Source organism: Carassius gibelio, chromosome A14 (assembly GCF_023724105.1).
Source record: "Carassius gibelio isolate Cgi1373 ecotype wild population from Czech Republic chromosome A14, carGib1.2-hapl.c, whole genome shotgun sequence".
NCBI lineage: Eukaryota > Metazoa > Chordata > Actinopteri > Cypriniformes > Cyprinidae > Carassius > Carassius gibelio.
The window spans coordinates 3,026,801-3,044,651 of record NC_068384.1 but is presented as its reverse complement, the minus strand read 5'-3'; the positions used below and the strand labels follow the sequence as shown (position 1 = coordinate 3,044,651).

Below are 17,851 nucleotides of genomic sequence, written 5' to 3'. Positions count from 1 at the left end.
AGCAGTCTGTAGATGAAGGAGCAAGCTCTGAAAATCCTACTGACCAGAGCGAGATGAGGGACAGAGGTGCATTTGGAATAAGAGGGACATCACCAAACTGCGGGCTAGTTTGGAAGAAGTAGAGAGGGACAGATGGCAACTAAAGCAACAGCTCATTTGTACAGAGGAGCAGCTTAAAGCAGAACATGAGGAAAGGATGAGGCTCCAAGGCCTGGTGGAGAAGCTGGAGGAACATTTAAGCCTTTCCACAAAATAGGCTGCACGTCAGGCGCTCATGATGAATGATCTGAAGTCAGAGAGCCAAAAAATGAACGCTCCGTTACATAAGCTGACTATAGAGGTCAGGGAAACGGAAGAAGAGGCAGACAGGTGGAAGACAAGTCTAAGACGAGCGAAAGAGGACATGCAGCATATCGTACAGGAATGTTCCAGCCTCGCATGGGAAATGGAAAGAGCGCAAGCACAATGGAAATCTGAAGGAGACCGACTGGAACAAGTGGTTCGGATAGAAAATAATGTTGTGCTTCAGAGGCAGGTGGAGCAGACCCAAGGTGACGTGTGCGCAGAGAGAGAGTCACACAGCCCTCTAGCTCTTACGAAAACTTTAGCAGCCAATAATTAGTTACAATTATAATAAAAAAAATGTGAATAAAAATGCAGACCTTTAAATCCTGTTTAAATAAAGACAAAATTAATGTTACCGCACACAAGAAGTGCCATAGTTTATTTTATTTTCAATATGCATCCACACTTACTCTTCTTTTTAAAATAAAACTTTATGTACACATATAATCCTCTCCCACAGTGGAAAATATAACAGAAAGAGAAAATGAGTGAAAACAGTGAAAGCATAGCAAACATCAGTCAAACTGCAAATAATAAAAGGGTGTATATAATCCACCCTAATAACTTACCAAAGATCTTACATTATTTTGAATCTCTGTAAAAGATCACTATCACTGCAAGGAGAATCTGAAGGCTCAAAGCTCCAAAGAGCCTTAAGACCAAAACCTCCTTTAAAACCCTGTCAGTGGAATCACATTTGGCCAAACAACTAGTTCACGTGGTATCAAGTGACATTTAATGAAACGGAAGAAATATTTGGTTAAGGATAGTTGTAGCTCTTTTGGGAAAAAGGCGAATAAAAACAAAGGCTTTGTGATTTCAGATCATAAAAGCAAATAAAAGGCAGCTCAGAAGGTTTTGTCCCCCTTCACCTCCTAAATACAAATCATATTTATATATAAAAAAAAAAAAAATGGGAGGACTGAAGCGATGTCAAAGCACAAGCACACACTGACATTCAGATGAATCCATTAAAAACCTTTCAGAGTGAAACTGTGGCTCATTTGCACAACTACGGCGAGTGCTCTCCTCACACTCGGGACATTCTATGTGCCCATTAGCAAACTGCAAAAATTAAATAATATCCCTTCTAGGTCCTATTCAGCATTACAAGACCACAACTTTGGCATGTCGCTTGGTCTTATTTTAGCTTGAATCATTCAAACTACCGCTCCACATCCAAAATAATACCAGAAACGCTTTACACTAAAGTTTGATTTGTTAACATCAGTTAATGCATTAGGCACCATAAACAGTTTTTTATGAATCCAAGTCAACATTAATTGTTCATAAAAATGCTATTGTTACTTATTAATTCACGTTCATTCATAATACATACTGTTAATTTATGCAATCTTAAATGTAAAATATAACATTAACCAAGATTAATAAGTGCTAGTTAATGACACCAAATTAATTTACCAATGTTAATGAATTTAACCTTACTGTAAAGTGTTTCCATAAGATCTACTGAAGCAAAGTGGGGGAAAACAGCACTTAGGAATTTAAAACCTATGAGGTATATGAGAAAGGAACTTGTGCAAACAGAGTAATAAAATATATTCAACTTAAGATATAAAGACTAATGGCGGAACCCTTCAGTAGAATCCTGATCTGGATTTCATCTAAAATCTCCAAGAGTACTGAAAGGAACAATCCATTGGAGAACCAAATTCTAGGTCTATCTTAAGTTATAATGTGTTACCACAGCTTTGGCTCATTCAAGTTTGACAGTGCAGGACACAAAGAACGGTGTTAAATGATCTTTCCTACTGCATCCATCTTTTAAAGGCTTAATTGGCTTGTCCAAGCTGCCTTTCAAAGCACAGCTCAAGGAATGTCACGACATGCCCCAGCTCTAGCATTTCACAACCCTTCAGAGTTACAGTGTGTATGTGGAGGTTATCATGTCTTGCACTGTAATCGTGTACCATATATTTCACTATTACTTACATCTATGAACAATGAATTCATTGCATGGTTCATCTAAACTGAGAAAACTTTAAATGAGTATTTTTTTTTTAATAATTATATAGGTTTTGTTCTCCTAAGGTGTTAACCCAAGCAAAAGCAGAATAATACTATAAATCCAATGTTATAGATAAATATTAATGTAATAGAAGACCCAGAATAACAAAGCTACTTAAATAAGGCACCCAGTTAAAATAGAAATTGAGAGCAGCGTCCAACATGTCCACTAAACTCTATGGGCTACTTTTTCATAACATTTCACTTGACCACATGACATAAAAATGCTTCAATGTCCCCCAGCTAGTTTAAATGTGAGAATGTCCTGTATTTGTGATGCATAATTTTAAATTTTTTAACGTGTTTATTAATATTTGGTTTATAAACTGGCACTTAAGGCCTACCTAAAGCAAAGCTACCAGATTAAGTGCAAATATGCAGAGCCATACCTGTTCCAATATAATTTTGTTATTACTTTTAAAAATATTAAAAAGGCCAGATCAGGCTTTCAATATACTTTTCATTCGGATTAATTTGGATAAATTTTTCAATCTAAGATTTACCGTCTAAATGTAAATCAACTTTACTTCCTTTTTAAGGGCAGTGCTAAAAACATACATAGGTTTAAATAGAGTGCTTGGGTTCCACTTGCACCTCCTGCAGCAAAAACCTGCTCGAGTAAAGGGACAGACATGTGTTTGCACATCCTGACAGCATTTCTCTAGTTGTTTCAGAAGTTGGATGTAAAGAGATTTATTCCGAGTGATGCCAGGCTTTCTCACTCAGACTTTTTTTCCCTCTCCCATCCAATTCTCACCCACATAATCAAACCACTTCACTAGCCGAGCTCCCCGGTTCTACACTCCACATTTTACTATTAGGACTCCTCTGCCGGTGCAGGCCGTTTGAGGTCCCGTATCTGCTTAATGAGATAGTTCTTCTCATCGCAGAACTGCTCGTCTTCAGAACGGTCCATTTGAAAGTGGTTCAGGAATTCCACCAGCTTGGATTGATTCTTGAGGAGGATGTCCAGCACAGGCTGTGTCTTGCTGGGGTTAGCCACAAACACCTGAAGGACACAAGAAACGGTTCGAGTCACTGGATCTACCTTCATGCGGTCTGAACTACAGCACACACTAGTAACTGTCCCTGACCGGTTTGTTTGAGGACCAGTCAGCTGCCGAGTGTGGAAAGTAATTAGTGTAGACAGAGGGAAATGCAGACAAGCAAAGTCCCAAATCCAATTATATTAAGTTATGTGAAATGCTGTGCATACAAAACACATACCTTAAAGACATGGAAGGCTTCAAATTGGATGTTGCGGCTGTTGTCTCTCAACATGTTCATCATCAGCTTTAGGTTCTCAGCTCGACTGATGTATTTGGTCATGACTGTGAAGTTGTGTCTGTCCAGTAATAGTTCTCCTAAGAGCTGGATATTATTTGAAAGTCAGTTATAACTCACTTAAGAACAGCAGCAAACTATGTGGTAAGAGTAAAGCCAAACCACCCAACTGTTTTATTAAACAAAGCAAGGTTTGTCATAAAACATTCCTATGTGAAGATTAAAGTATGTGGCTATTCAAGTAAGAAAGAAGCATCTTTCTGAGAAAAGGACTTTAAATTTTCTTATCTTCAACTATCTGTCCTTTATGTATAGATCCTAGCAGCTTAATTTCCACCTCATGAAAACTGGTTTATGCTCACCTTCAGAGACTGGCGCTTGGTGACATAGTTGTCAGAATGCAGCAGTCTTTCATACTCTGTGAAAACCTAAAAACAGTTATGAAATGATTAATCATAATACTTTGTCCATGAAGTACAGCAGCCAGAGAAACTTACATGTAAATGCACTTGCATGTGAAATTTGGGGAAACAAGAGTTAACTCACTCTGTCGTAATTAGACTCCAAGAAATCGGCACACATGATCTTGTGTCTTGTCAGCAGATCCTAAAAACAAAGTCTTAGGGTAAATGCACTTTTGTAATTTTCTCTTTTTAAAGGTTTTTGATTATTTGATTTAAAATGATAGTCAACCAAAAAAATATATTTCTGTCCATCTGTTATACACATTTGTTCTCGTGCATCAAGCATACACCTATGTTCTATCTATGCATGTTTATCAATGTTTATATGTGACCCTGGACCACAAAACCAGTTTTAAGTTGCTGGGGTATATTTAAGCAATAGCCAAAAACATTGTATGGGTCAAAATTATAGATTTTCTTTTAAGCCAAAGATCATTAGGATATTAAGTAAAGATCATGTTCCATTAAAGGTACAGTTTGTAAGACCTGCCATGAGAGGGCGCACTACCAAAACAATCGCGTGGTTTGATGACGCTAAGGAGGAGCGTGGAATGATGGGATTGGTTGTCTTCTACCCAACCGCTGATGGCCATCAATCATGGATTTAACGGATAAGGTAAAGTTTTGTAAATGTTGTGTTTGATGTCATAATTTTCAAATGCGAGTTCAACGATTTGCTCGAGTTGATTACGTACAAAGTCAATGCAAAGACGCGATCAGACTGTGGATCAGATGCATCCTTGCACGGGTCTAGAGATGCAATGCCCCGTGTTTGGCATGTATGCCCATAATACTAATCTTTTTGATCGTTATAGCATACGGTTTCTGTAAAGATACGAACCAGCGGCAGACGGTAAATGGTAATTATGTTCCATAAATAAGTAACAATCCATCCAAAAAATGTGCAAGAAGTAGTTAATGAACTGCTTGAAGCATGCTAGTGGTTTGCTGGACACTAGACACTACTTCCGCATTTGTCCATGACACTGTTTTCATGTGGTTTCTACGTCAGTAAAGGCGTTAACAAAAGGATAACGTCATCGACAGGCGACTGCACTGCCCCGTGTCACTGTTAAGAATGGGAATTTTGTCATGATTTAATTACAAGTAGCTGAAAACATTAGAGATATTGTTAGTAATCAGCTGGAGAAAATATATAACACTAGCCTAGTGGTTTTTGGATATTTTACTGTGAATATCTTACAAATGGCACCTTTAAGATATTTTGTAATTTTCCTACAGTAAATATTAAAACTTAATTTTTGATTAGTAATGTACCTTGTCTTTGAAGTTGTCCAAATTAATTCTTAGCAATTTTCTCAGTATTTAAATTTTTGCACCCTCAGATTCCAGATATTCAAATAGTTGTATCTCGGCCAAATATTGTCAAATCCTAACAAACTATACATCAATGGAAATCATATTTACTCAGCTTTCAGATGATGCATAAATCTCAATTTCGATTCTGAATTACACTTAAGACTGGTTTGGTGGTCCAGGGTCACATATATGAAAAAAAAAGTGAATAAAAAGTTAAATCTAAACAAAGTGATTGGTCCTCTTCAAAAAACTTAAGATTAAAATGTTTGATTCATATGGATTACTTTTATTGTCTCGTTTATGTACTTTTTTTGAGGCTTGAAAATTTAGAACCCATATGTTCAATGGATGGACAATTAAATAAAACACTTAAAAAAAAAAAAAAAAAAAAAAGTTATATATATGGCCAAAACATTGTAAAAAAAAAAATAATAATAAAGGTTGTTTTTACAAAATATGACAGTATAGGATTTTTCCTTATTTTCTTTTCATAATACCGGTAGTTCATTATACACATCTACAAATTATTTTTTACGGTTTAATTTAATTTTAAAATAAATAAAATAAAACACTTATGACATCACTGCATAATGAAAAAACATCTCAGGTGATGAAATGTAAAATATTTTGCCATCAAATTACTAGTGTATTTTGGCCCATTTTCATGTTCCTAAGACAAAGTTTGCAAGTCAAAACTTCCAAAATGGATGATACTTTGGGTAAATTTCATACCTTAAAAGAGGCGAAAGCATCAGAGGCAATGTCAAAAGTAGATAGCTCCACATAACGAAAGAAGCAATAGAACTCCTCAGAGAACAGAACGATCCGGGCCAGAGGCTCATGACGCAGACATTCCCTCAACATCAAGCCACAGTTAAGGGCCACTTCTAGGTTTTCATAGCTGCGTTCAAAAGATAAATAAATAAGCCTGGTTTTTCTCTAAAGTGAAAGAACAACATTTGTGTGTGTGTGTATATTATATTATATTATATTATATATATATGTGTGTGTGTGTGTGTGTGTGTGTGTGTATATATATATATATATATATATATATATATATATATATATATATATATATATCGATAGATAGACAGATATAGGTATATATAGATATGTCTGTGGACAGGAAATGGGAAAATTATGGTCCTGAAATAAACATAACATCAATTGGAAAGCCAGGCTAATCAATGGCTTCTGAAAGTGTTGATCTATGGCTGTGCCCTGGGGTCTGGAAACTCACCCTTTCAGCAGCATAAAGAGAATCTGTGAGTGGGAAGAGATGTACTCCACAGTCGGGGTGCGAGCGCCAATCTGGCGACGCACTATGTTGCTAAACAGATGCACCACATCCTTCTTTCCCTTTGATGAACAACGTTGTAAACCAAATAAAGCAAACAACAAACGTGTGGTTAGTGCACAGAGCAATATGTCTAACATTGCTGTATTTCAGACATTTCAAAAGCATAATATATACCTCAAAATCAATCCTCTGTAGGTTTGCTATGAGGGAAATGAGGAGGTTGGTGTTGTAGAGCTCTTGAGCCAGTTGAGCCACTGCCTCAGTCTGAGGCTCTTTGTCTCCAGTGCCACACAGCACCTCTTTCAACGACGCAAGATTTTTTGATACTTCCTCTGCAACCTACAGGAAAAACTGTGAGTTTTTCTGACTCTGTCACAGTCCACAGCGTGCCAAAACATTTGCATTGAGATGTTGCCATAAAAAAGGTCCAACCTTTTCACATTTCTTGCTTTCAGATGATTCCAGCTTCTCCAAGTTTGCCACATTCTCCTTCAGACTCTTCACAATCTCTGCAGGGCTCTTCTGAGACTTCCCAAAAGGGAACGGCATTGTTTCAGCTGGAATGTGTTGGACGTCGAAGGACAACAGAAATGATTCACCTTTAAATGGAAAGGTAAAAAAAAACAAATAGTGTAAACCAAATAACAGTGCGTAAAGACTAAAATCAAAACAGTAAGTCATTATAATTGATAAAAGGACAAAATGGGCCTTTTCAAAGCAGCCCAAATGATTCATAACAAATTTTATACACTTCATAGCTGCTAAAAACAACGAAAACAGCTTGTATTATTATTCATGCTAACAATACAATTGAATAAAGAACAAAAACAATAGTTTGTTTCTGTCAAGGGTACTTTATGACATACTGAAAACATCATGTATTTTGGGTTAAAGTGCAATATACTAACAATATAAACTTAATTCCTTATGACTGTTTGTTTGTTTCTTATTATTGAACAAGTAATAACCCAAGCGTTATGAAACACCTTCTAAACTTGCTCAACACTGACAAGTACAGATAGAAATAGTAGAGACAGTTCACCACATGTGAAAGCATGGCACGACATATGGTTAAGTTATGGTTAACATGGTTAAGTTACGTTAATAAACGATGAGCAACTAGGCAATTAATTTAACTTAAAAAAAACCGCTAACGTTAATATCCCGATGAGCTAAGCTAACCTCCACCCAGGACTTATCGATCAACACTTATCAGAAACTCAATATTATTCATCACAGTAACTTTATAACGGAGTAGTGTGTCAGCCTATAGAGTATTAACGTGAACCCAGAAGAACAAACGCAACTGTAAGTTACACGTGAAGAAATAAAATCCACTTTTTTTAATCTTTCAGCTGGCCGGACGTGTAGCCTTGTAAGTTAGCACGTTGGCTAACTGACTTCTGTCAGGCTTGATCATCATGGCCAAACGAGCTAGAAGAAGAACTCAAACCAGGAAACTAACGCTTTACCACTTAACGTTAGATAACTTATTTTGTAACTAGTTCCACAAAAGTGGATTTTAGTTTTACGGGTCCACCTAAATCCGTGTTAATTTCAGTTTGACACGCAGTTACATCCGAACCTTTCAACTTTTAAATTACATTTTTGACAGTTGATCAAGTTGTGTGTATTCCAAACTGATCTTTCATCCTTAACAGAAAATAAAAACAAATGATCGAGAAACTATTCAAAAACTATAAATCAACATAAAAACCCAGCTAGTGCGATCTAGAGAGGGTAAAAAAATGACAGACAACATGTCAGGCGAAGTGGATGTGTTACCTAGAGGTGGAAGGAAGACTGAGACATTCACCGCATTCACCAGAAGTCCACTTTAAAATCCACACGCGATGAGGAGAAAAGTAGGCTAAATCGACTTGTGAACAGCAAAATATAGAGCTATTAATCCAGTTCAAACTTTGTCGACCATACTATTTAATCTCCCCAGAAGGAGATAATCCTTGTTTTAGTGACCGCGGTTAATTTAGGAGTGGTTTGTTGCTCGTTGCTTCAAACGTCTGCTGCTTTACTTCATCATCAGGGAAGTTGAAGAGAGTTTTTGAAACGCCCCCTTTGACGTAATTGACGTAAAAGCTGACCAATCAGAACACAAAAGGGGCGCACACGCTGAACGGAAATCGAATTAAATGAAAATGAATTGAGGCAACAGAACCACTGAAAGTAAAGCTGGATTATGGACCAGGCCAGTGCTCAGATACCTCCGAAGCCTAAAGTAAGATAAACACCGGGCCTTTATTGAATAACAAAAACACACGCTTTGTAATTTAGGCAAGTCAGTCTTGTTTTTTTTCCATTCGTGCCATTCTATTTGGAATCATGAATCAAACACTTTCACTTTGTTGTTATTTTCTGTGTGTAGTATATTCTGTTTATTGTTATATTGTTGGGTTTGCTTGTTCCATTTAGATGTACTTTTATGTTTATGCCCATCTTGTGCACACTCTGAAAGTGCTGTATAAAGCAAAAATTATTAGTAGTCAGTTGCATGGCACATCTGGTCATGTAAACAACATGGCTGCATCCATGAAACAGTGACCCGCTCCATGTAAAATATTTTTCTAGAACATTGATCTGTCTATTTAAAAAAAAAAAAAAAAACGACACACGTTTTCAGGCCTGTTCACACCTGAAGGGGGATAACCATGATGATAACTATGAAGTTTGAATAATTTAGAATAGTGTACACCACAGCTATAACGATAACAACACAGAGTAACGATTTTGTTGTTATCTCTTTCATAATGATTTTTTTTTCAGCTGATAAACAATAAATGCATTGTGACAGCCAAACGAAATCCTTATCGTTATCATTTACAATCAGAATTAAGAATTTGGCGTGGTGAAGCTTCCAGAACACACACACACACACACACACACACACAGAGAGAGAGAGAGAGAGAGACTATACAAAATATACAAAATGTAAAATAATAATATTAATATTAATCTTTAAAAAAATCTATATTCAGATATGGTTATGCAGAAGAACATGAATAAGGATTGTCTAGGATTTGTTGAATATAAAAGTATACATTTTATGTTGCAGCCCCCCCCCCCACCTCTCTCTCTCTATATATATATATATGTGTGTGTATGTGTTTGTGTGTGTGTAAACGGATATTTGATGTGTTAAAGGCCCGTTGATGTTTATGTTTTCCTAAAAAGACGTCTGTGACAAACTTGTGTTGTGCAGGGGCTTCGTGGGACCTCTTGGTCACATATTTCTTTTTATCTACTTTTACATTCATACTTTGGTTAAATATGTAGGTATATATTTGATTAAAGGTGTTTTTTATTTTTTAACTTACTCTTTACAAAATTACAAAAGGTTACCTTTGGTGCAAACCAATAATCTATTTAAATTGAAAATAATCGTGTGTGCTTATGCATAACTATTTAACCATATTTTGGGGACAAATGTGTACCCAAAAGTGAGGGAAACCTGACAAAATCGCGAAAAACCTCCATTCGGGGACGTCTTCTTTTGTAACTGGTATAACAATAAAGTAAACAATTTTTTTTTGAAGTTGTAAAAATGCATAAAGTTTTCTGTGATGTGTAGGGGTGTGTTTAGATTAAAAAGTGTATAACTATCTGTATATAAATTTTTTTATATGTAATGTCTCCATTTAGATAGCTAATTTAAAATAAATATTTACATTTTATAAAAATGCATTCATATACTATCTTTATTTTTTAGTGCATTCATTATGCAACTCGTCTGAATATTTTCTCGTCTATGACTATTCCTCAAGCTATCTTGACGGTGAGCGCAGTACGTAAGGGGCGTGAGCGTTTGCTTCCATGTCGGACAAACATGCTTTTAGCAGTGAGCGACGTCACTTGAACGCCTCGCAATGGTGAGAGGCAGATCCCACGAGCACTCGATGCTTAGCGAGAGGAAGAGCGAGAACGCGCGCTCACAGCCGCTCTAAAGCTATTCCCCATTCAACACAGCAGCGGTAAGAGCTTCCAATATGTCACACAGTCATTACAACGCACAGATTTGTTAGAAAAGGAACGGGATGAGTGAAACAATAGTCGGGACTAGCTAGGTATTTTTTTGCTGCGGTATGTAAATACATTTCGAATGGCGGGTTTCCACATGTGAAGCTGGGGAAATAATCCCTCTGCGAACAATATACTATAAAAAACAAATAATGGTTACAATCATTCCCAGAAGTTCAGATTCAGATTTTTTGTGCACAGTAAGTGCTCATCAGTATTGTTGTAGCCACCACATAATGTGGGCCTTAATAGGGTACACTTATATAGATATACACATCTTTATTTCATTTAAAGGGGCGCACCAGATTTGACACAGTCTTCCAGTAGTTAAAAAAACTATGAAGTGAAAGAGTTTTTGTCTAAGAGCGAAACAAGCGCTTTGTCGCGGGCCTGTATATCCTCCTACTCCCTTATTTATGAAAACGGTGCCTGGGATGCTGTTTTTCCTTGTGCATTTCAGAGTTGTTCATTGAGACCTGAGCAGGTTGTATCAGCTGTTCTGTTGGATACAGAGTGTCGCGCGATGTTGCGTTGCTGTTTGTGTTGCAGCTCCTCTTCTATCATGGCAGCGGAGCTCCTCTGTGGCGCGAAGGCGGGTGAAGCCACCGCGACTCTAAACAACACACTATCCGTCTGAATACAGTAAACGAATGATGGATTCATAGTCGTACGAACGAAATTAAGCTTTTGTTTCTGTTTTGGATAAACATGATGGGCCAGCCATGTCGCGCGGGAGGTGTTTTGTGAACTCAGAGCTTCCTCTTGGCATTGCTGTGTTTCAGATACGCCACCCGTGTACTTTTCCTACCTTATTTTAATGACAATAAAAGTGTGCAGTCATCAAGCTTATATTATGTAGGTTTGTGTGACGTATTTAAGCCTGGGTTTTGTCATGCTTCACAAAGTATTTTTCAACCAGGGATATGCTTGAAATTTACGTAAACTGTGGTGTTTATTCAGTGCCGATATTAAGTCTCAGTTCATATTAATCTAGTTTTAAGTTGTTTAATAAAGGATTTTCAAACTCTTCTGGAGCCCCAAATAGGATTAACCCCATTGACAGGGGACCAATTCTGTTGGAGAGCAAGCGGAAGGGAAGTTCCTATTGAGTTGAATGCATTGAAAATGCATAACATTTATTTGTTTGTTTATTATTGTTATTATTGACTTTTAATTAAATAACAAACCCTCATGAAAATTAAACATGGTTTTACTTTCTACAAAAAAAGGTTACTATAAACCATCACAAATTAACTAGGCCTATATGGTTTTGCTAGTTTAACCAGTATTTTTAGTATATACACATGGCAATCAGTATGCCAAAAAAAAAACGCTTTTAGTATGATAAACCATGATTCGTTTTTGCAAGGGAAGTTACTCTAACTTGTTTAAGTGCATCATCTGATGACGGAAGCCGTTCAACACCTTCACAAATAGGCTATCAGAAATTAGTTAATCATAATGGTTCGTAATGATCCTTGAGGCTTTGCGCTGTGTTTTGGCACATTATTTTGCATTTCACTCATGTTTTATGAAAAGAACAAACACGATAAACACAGTAGATGAATTAAATATAATTTTTCTAACAAAAAAATGACATCTCAGTGGGATTCCTGATAAACAAGACATACGTTAAACTAATTCTGTAGGTATTTTTTGGCCTTGAATTACCCAAGAATTGATGGCATTCGTTGTAACAAAAGAGATAGAGATATATATATATATATATATAAAATATTATTATTATTATTCTTTTATTATTTTTTTTTTTTTTTGATGTACTATAAACTACATAATTAGATGTATTAACATCAGTATGAACTAAATACTTTGTCCATACTTTCTTATACTGTAGGAAATCATTTTTCGGGGACACCTCTGGCCTCAGTTATAAAACGTTGCATAGAGACAACACATTTGAGATCATTTCTTAAATGTACATGCGTGTGATTCAGAGAAATTAATGTACATACAACGTGCCTTTTCACAGTACAAACAACCTACCTTGAGTTATATATATATATATATATATATATATATATATATATATATATATATATGCATAAATACATGTGTAAACATTAACCTTTATTCATACATACACAAACTCTGTGGCCATGATTTGCACTAGCCCTATAAAGGTGCCCTGGACCTCAGTTTAATTTTATTTATTTATTTTGTACTTCCTGCTTAAATTCTCAAATTGGTTGAATCGCGTTAAGTTTTAAATTGTAAAGAGTTGTATGAGTGTGATTCTATAACACGTTATTGTTCCAATAAGTGTTTTATGTAGATGCATAATTTAAATGAGTATTTATTTAGAAATATTTTTCTATTTGTATTATTTATTAAACAATTTTATCGTTCTAGACTCCTTTGTAATGAAGACATCTGGAAGTATATGTCATGCCGGTGATGTATTTGCTTTCGGGGGAAAATTTAATCCAAACCAATATCTCAGTGTAGCTGAATTGCATGAGCAAACTAATCACAACCATCTGTCTAATCTATATTTCTACCCTATAGAGCGATTCAATGACAGATGTAGAAGTTTCAGAAATCTCAAAAAAAAAAAAATGCAAACATGCATCTTAGCCATCTGTTGCTCTGTGCACACACAAAGCTAAGAGTTATTTTCACAGGTCTGAACCACAGAAATAAACTTCCCTCTTCCTCCCTGTACACTGCAGTTCAATTGCAACATTTTTTTGTCTTTGAAACAGAGGAGAGGTGGAGTGTGTGAAAAGTGGTCATGTCAGGACAGAGAAAAGGGGCTTCAGTTCGTCTTCGAAAATGTGCCTTCTGTAGAACCAACCGGGACAAGGAGTGTGGACAACTACTGGTGTCTGAGAACCACAGGGTGGCAGCCCATCACAAGTGCATGGTACATCAGCTGTTCACCTGCTTGCCTTCCTTTATATGTTAAAATGGTTGAACAAGGCTGTAATTCATCCATTTATTTATTTTCCTAGTTTCACAAAAATAATCTTAGGGAATATGTATAGAGTGCATGACAAGATGACGTGTTATAAAATATTATTCTGTTATATATAAAAAGTAGTATATATTTGACATCTTGCATATGTAACTTCTGACACTTCATTGTTTTACTCAGCTTTTTTCATCAGCCTTGGTCACATCTCACTCGGACAGTGAAAACATTGGAGGCTTTTCTATTGAAGATGTTAAGAAGGAGATAAAAAGAGGAAATAAACTAGTAAGTATTCAGACTAACAGCACTCGTAAATATCAAATTCGTCATTTAGGCTGAAAATAGAGCATGAACATACATCTTTTTATGTGCTGACTTCTTGTTCAGATGTGCACTTCCTGTCACCGGCCCGGTGCGACCATCGGCTGTGATGTAAAGACGTGTAGGCGGACGTACCACTACTACTGCGCTCTATGGGACAAGGCCCAGACGAAGGAGAATCCCTCTCAAGGCATCTACCTGTAAGTTAAATGAGGATGCTTTTTATCACAAAACCTCATCTGTTTTATAACTAAGTGACTTTAATCTTTTGCAAATTAGGGTTTACTGTCGCAAACACAGAGATTCCTCTCAAGATGGCAGTGATGGTAACTAGCTCTCTCCTTTATTTAATATTGGATACTAACCAGCTTGTGAACCATTAGGCTTATTAGTGCTCTGCTCTTATTCCCAGATGAACAGGGAGTTGCGGCCAATGACTCGGATTCATCTCCACCGAGGAGCAGGGGCAGGGGGCGTTTCGAGAAAAGCAGAATCAGAGGGGTGTCACGCGGGCAGTCAGATGACACTCGATCCACCTCATCGCAAGGCAATGATGACACGGAGAGCTCCTCGCATGTAGGCAACTTAATTTACTTTCTTTCAGATATAACCCATATTAAATCCATTAAAAGTGATTTGACACATGCTTCAGAGGATCAGTTCAGCGAAAATTGATTCATGCTAATTATCATGTGCTTGTGCGTGCCGCAGCGGGACCGGTCTCCTCTGAGAGGCAGCCCCAGTGATTCAGGCCTTCGCTGTGGCTTCTGTCATGCTGGTGATGAAGAGAATGAAACGCGTGGGGTGCTCCACTCGGACAATGCCAAGAAGGTTGCTGCCCACTACAAATGCATGGTGAGTCTTCTTCAGTCCTGAAAAACAGTCGGTCATATTTAACAAATGAAAAGCTTTTTTTTTTTTTTTTTTCAGGAGTTATTTAACCAAAAATGTACTCAGCCTCAAGTAATCCCAGATGAGTTTGTTTGTTCATTTGAATGGATTTGGAGAAATGTAACATTACATCACTTGCTTACCAATGGATGGATGTGTGCCATCGAAATGAGTTCAAAACGTTGATATAAGCATTACAAAAATCCACATGATTCCAGTCCATCAATTAAAAAAAAAAAGAAAAGCCTTCATTGAGGTGTGTTTATCTTCAAACCATTGCTTCCGGTGAAAAATCAATGAAAAATGAAAAATCCTCTATCCATAATATTGCTTTCTCTAGAGGCAAAAGATCTCTCATTTAATTCAGGAGAGAAATATGCACTGATGAAGCAAAAACTGTTCCAAACAAAGTCAAACAGTTCTGTAAACATGATGTTATTCTGATGGCACCCATTCACTGCAGAGGATCCATTGTTGAGCAAGTGATGTATGTTAAATTGTTAAATTTCTCCAAATCCTTTCTGATGAAGAAACAAACTCATTTATATAAGGATGGCCTGGGGGTGAGTAGATTTTACTGATTTTACTTTTAGATTTTACTTTTACATTTTAAACCACATTGATTACATATATATGTAACCTTAATATTTGTAGATAAATATTGTCTCAAATCTTCAAGATATCTAGTATTGTAAAAGTATATCTTTTTCTGTGTTATTTTCATATCTATTCTAGGTTTAAAAACATTTTGATTGTGCCTGTTCTTTTTGATCTTCTGTTATCTCCTGTTTTGCCGCAGCTTTTTTCTTCGGGTACCGTCCAGCTAACCACCACCTCACGTGCCGAATTTGGGAATTTTGACATTAAAACGGTTATCCAGGAAATCAAGAGAGGAAAAAGAATGGTGAAGCTTCCAAATTTTAATTTAAATAAATATAATGAATATAATTCTATATTGGTTTAATTTTATATAGAATTTCTAAAGTATATTTCTATAGGTTTTTTTTTTATTATAAGTTTCAGAATGATTTAGGTATATTAATTCATACGGTCTTCTAATATACTTTTGGTCATTTTTGTTAATTTCAGAAATGCACGCTGTGCGCGCAGCTTGGAGCCACCATTGGATGTGAGATAAAAGCCTGCGTAAAGACCTACCATTATCACTGTGGCCTGCAAGACAAGGCCAAATACATAGAGAACATGGCTAGAGGCATTTACAAGTATGTTTGTTTTCATTATTTATACCAATATGATTAGTCTGGCAAGATAATTTTTGCCAGAAAAAGCTTTTTTCATGTTTTCACATTCTATACATATTGAAACTATCAGGACAGCTATCACTTGTGGTGTAGTTTTATAATGTAACATGAACATTATGTTGTTCTCCCCAGGCTCTATTGTAAGAATCACAGTGGAAATGAGGAAAGGGATGAGGAAGATGAGGAGAGAGAGAGTCGCAGTAAAGAGAAAGCTGCTATTGACAGCAGAGCAGATCCTCCACCGCAGCTCAATGGCAACTAAGTGAGATTCTGCATACAGTAAACAGTACGTGCCCTTGGAAGGCCAATCCATGTCAATACTAGTCATTATACAGTATACAGTGATTCCTTTGGATGTTCTTGTTACAGTGTGATTTGTTCAGTCTGTCATGACAGAATTTGATCATTATTTTTGACTAGACAAATGTGATATTTTGATCGGTGGACATGAGGAAGATACTATAATAAAAACTGTCTTTTTTCAGATGCTGCACGAAGATGGAAGACATGATATGATGCAGATAAAATAAATATTTTTGTATAATCCTCAGTAAGAGACTAGGGGCCAGCTCACAATATCTGACAATTTCAGTTTTCCTCTCTTCGACCGTATTTCATGGACATTGTGAATGAGAATGTAAGTTCATTTATCAAATGCTGTCAATATGTTACTGCAGTGTAAACCATAACATAGCTGGATAGGTTTTATTTAAACGTATGGTATATTAATACTCAAACCATATGATTGGACAGCTGGAACAGTGTCATCTGTTTGTGCTTGCACCTCCAGTTTCCTCTTTGACTGGACCCACTCTAAAAAAAAAAAAAGACTGCCCTCCGACTGTTTATAGTGCATCTCCTCCAAACTATGACGTTTAATAAGCCGCCTTCATGAAACTCTTGATCTCTCTTTTTTTTTTTTTTTTTTTCTCTCTTGCAACATGTATTATATTTTATTACTGTATTATACTCATGAGTACTATTGGATATCTGTGGTTTTCTTTATAGTACAGGTTAGGATTAAAGAATATTGGCTAGCATGCACTTTTCTTTACTCCGTCTCTCATGGTGGTCTTTCTTTTTTTTTTTTTTTTTTTTATATGTACGTTCCACAAAGGCATTGTTGTTCATTTGGTGGCAGTGATTCAAAAAAAGAGTCCTTCTGAAAGGTAAATGCCTTCAAACATACTTGAAGATATTGTTTGAGGGGGAAAAAGCTTAATACAAAATATTTTATTATGAGTCCGAATTTTGTATCTGGATGCAGTTGTGACCGGTTTTGTTTGTGAAAGTCAACTTCTTGATGCATGCATATTTATATATACTTTTTCCCCAAGCCTTAACATTTCCACTGTTACTGCTCAGGAAGGAAACATACAAGCTGCGTCTCATTTCGGAGGCTGCATCCCGCGGAGGTTGCATTTGTAGGCTGTATGCGTCAAGGATATCTTATTTAAGAAAAGTAAACTTAATCAAATTGACTGTTATTCCTTGTGAGGTGTAAAATACTGTAATTTGTTTTTTACTTTGCAATTTAAGTTATTTTTCTTAAATGTGACTGCCCTGATGATGTATGCAGCCTTTAAATGCAACCTCCTGAGGACACAGCCTTCTAAATGAGATGGAGGTACACGCACTCTATTGGGTAATTTGTCATTTGAATGAAGAA

The 17,851-nt window shown here is 36.4% G+C and overlaps 2 protein-coding genes across 6 annotated transcripts; one reads left to right on the top strand and one right to left on the bottom strand.

Annotated features, from left to right (window-relative positions):
- Positions 1-714: 714 nt before the first annotated feature.
- Positions 715-8,769, bottom strand: LOC128027264 (calcium-binding protein 39). 2 transcript variants are annotated; one of them, XM_052614687.1, is made up of 9 exons: positions 8,530-8,769; positions 7,177-7,343; positions 6,919-7,083; positions 6,685-6,803; positions 6,174-6,342; positions 4,204-4,263; positions 4,020-4,085; positions 3,601-3,744; positions 715-3,382 (listed from the first exon to the last, which is right to left on the bottom strand). In XM_052614687.1, the coding sequence occupies exons 2-9, from the start codon at positions 7,291-7,293 to the stop codon at positions 3,191-3,193; spliced, it is 1,032 nt and encodes a 343-aa protein (XP_052470647.1). In that variant the 5' UTR covers positions 7,294-7,343; positions 8,530-8,769; the 3' UTR covers positions 715-3,190. The 2 variants fall into 2 exon arrangements, with proteins under 2 accessions (XP_052470647.1, XP_052470646.1); XM_052614686.1 differs by having other exon boundaries at positions 8,561-8,769.
- Positions 8,770-8,850: 81 nt separating this feature from the next.
- Positions 8,851-17,236, top strand: LOC128027263 (PHD finger protein 6). 4 transcript variants are annotated; one of them, XM_052614684.1, is made up of 11 exons: positions 8,851-8,980; positions 13,500-13,660; positions 13,892-13,993; positions 14,096-14,229; positions 14,309-14,355; positions 14,442-14,605; positions 14,741-14,884; positions 15,720-15,824; positions 16,010-16,143; positions 16,315-16,468; positions 16,668-17,236. In XM_052614684.1, the coding sequence occupies exons 2-10, from the start codon at positions 13,529-13,531 to the stop codon at positions 16,442-16,444; spliced, it is 1,092 nt and encodes a 363-aa protein (XP_052470644.1). In that variant the 5' UTR covers positions 8,851-8,980; positions 13,500-13,528; the 3' UTR covers positions 16,445-16,468; positions 16,668-17,236. The 4 variants fall into 4 exon arrangements, with proteins under 4 accessions (XP_052470644.1, XP_052470645.1, XP_052470643.1 ...); XM_052614685.1 differs by having other exon boundaries at positions 8,925-9,036; XM_052614683.1 differs by lacking the exon at positions 8,851-8,980 and adding an exon at positions 10,570-10,730 and having other exon boundaries at positions 16,315-16,444.
- The last annotated feature ends 615 nt before the right edge of the window (positions 17,237-17,851 follow it).

Bases quoted from the DNA above. Each gene is read 5' to 3' on its own strand.
- LOC128027264 (XM_052614687.1), bottom strand. From the start codon at position 7,293: ATGCCGTTCCCTTTTGGGAAGTCTCAGAAGAGCCCTGCAGAGATTGTG. The intron at 6,343-6,684 runs GTGAGTTTCCAG...TTTTGAACGCAG, and splicing joins CTCTTTATGCTGCTGAAAGG to CTATGAAAACCTAGAAGTGG. The intron at 3,745-4,019 runs GTGAGCATAAAC...AATAATATCCAG, and splicing joins CCAAGCGCCAGTCTCTGAAG to CTCTTAGGAGAACTATTACT.
- LOC128027263 (XM_052614684.1), top strand. From the start codon at position 13,529: ATGTCAGGACAGAGAAAAGGGGCTTCAGTTCGTCTTCGAAAATGTGCC. The intron at 14,230-14,308 runs GTAAGTTAAATG...TTTGCAAATTAG, and splicing joins CCCTCTCAAGGCATCTACCT to GGTTTACTGTCGCAAACACA. The intron at 14,606-14,740 runs GTAGGCAACTTA...TGCGTGCCGCAG, and splicing joins ACACGGAGAGCTCCTCGCAT to CGGGACCGGTCTCCTCTGAG.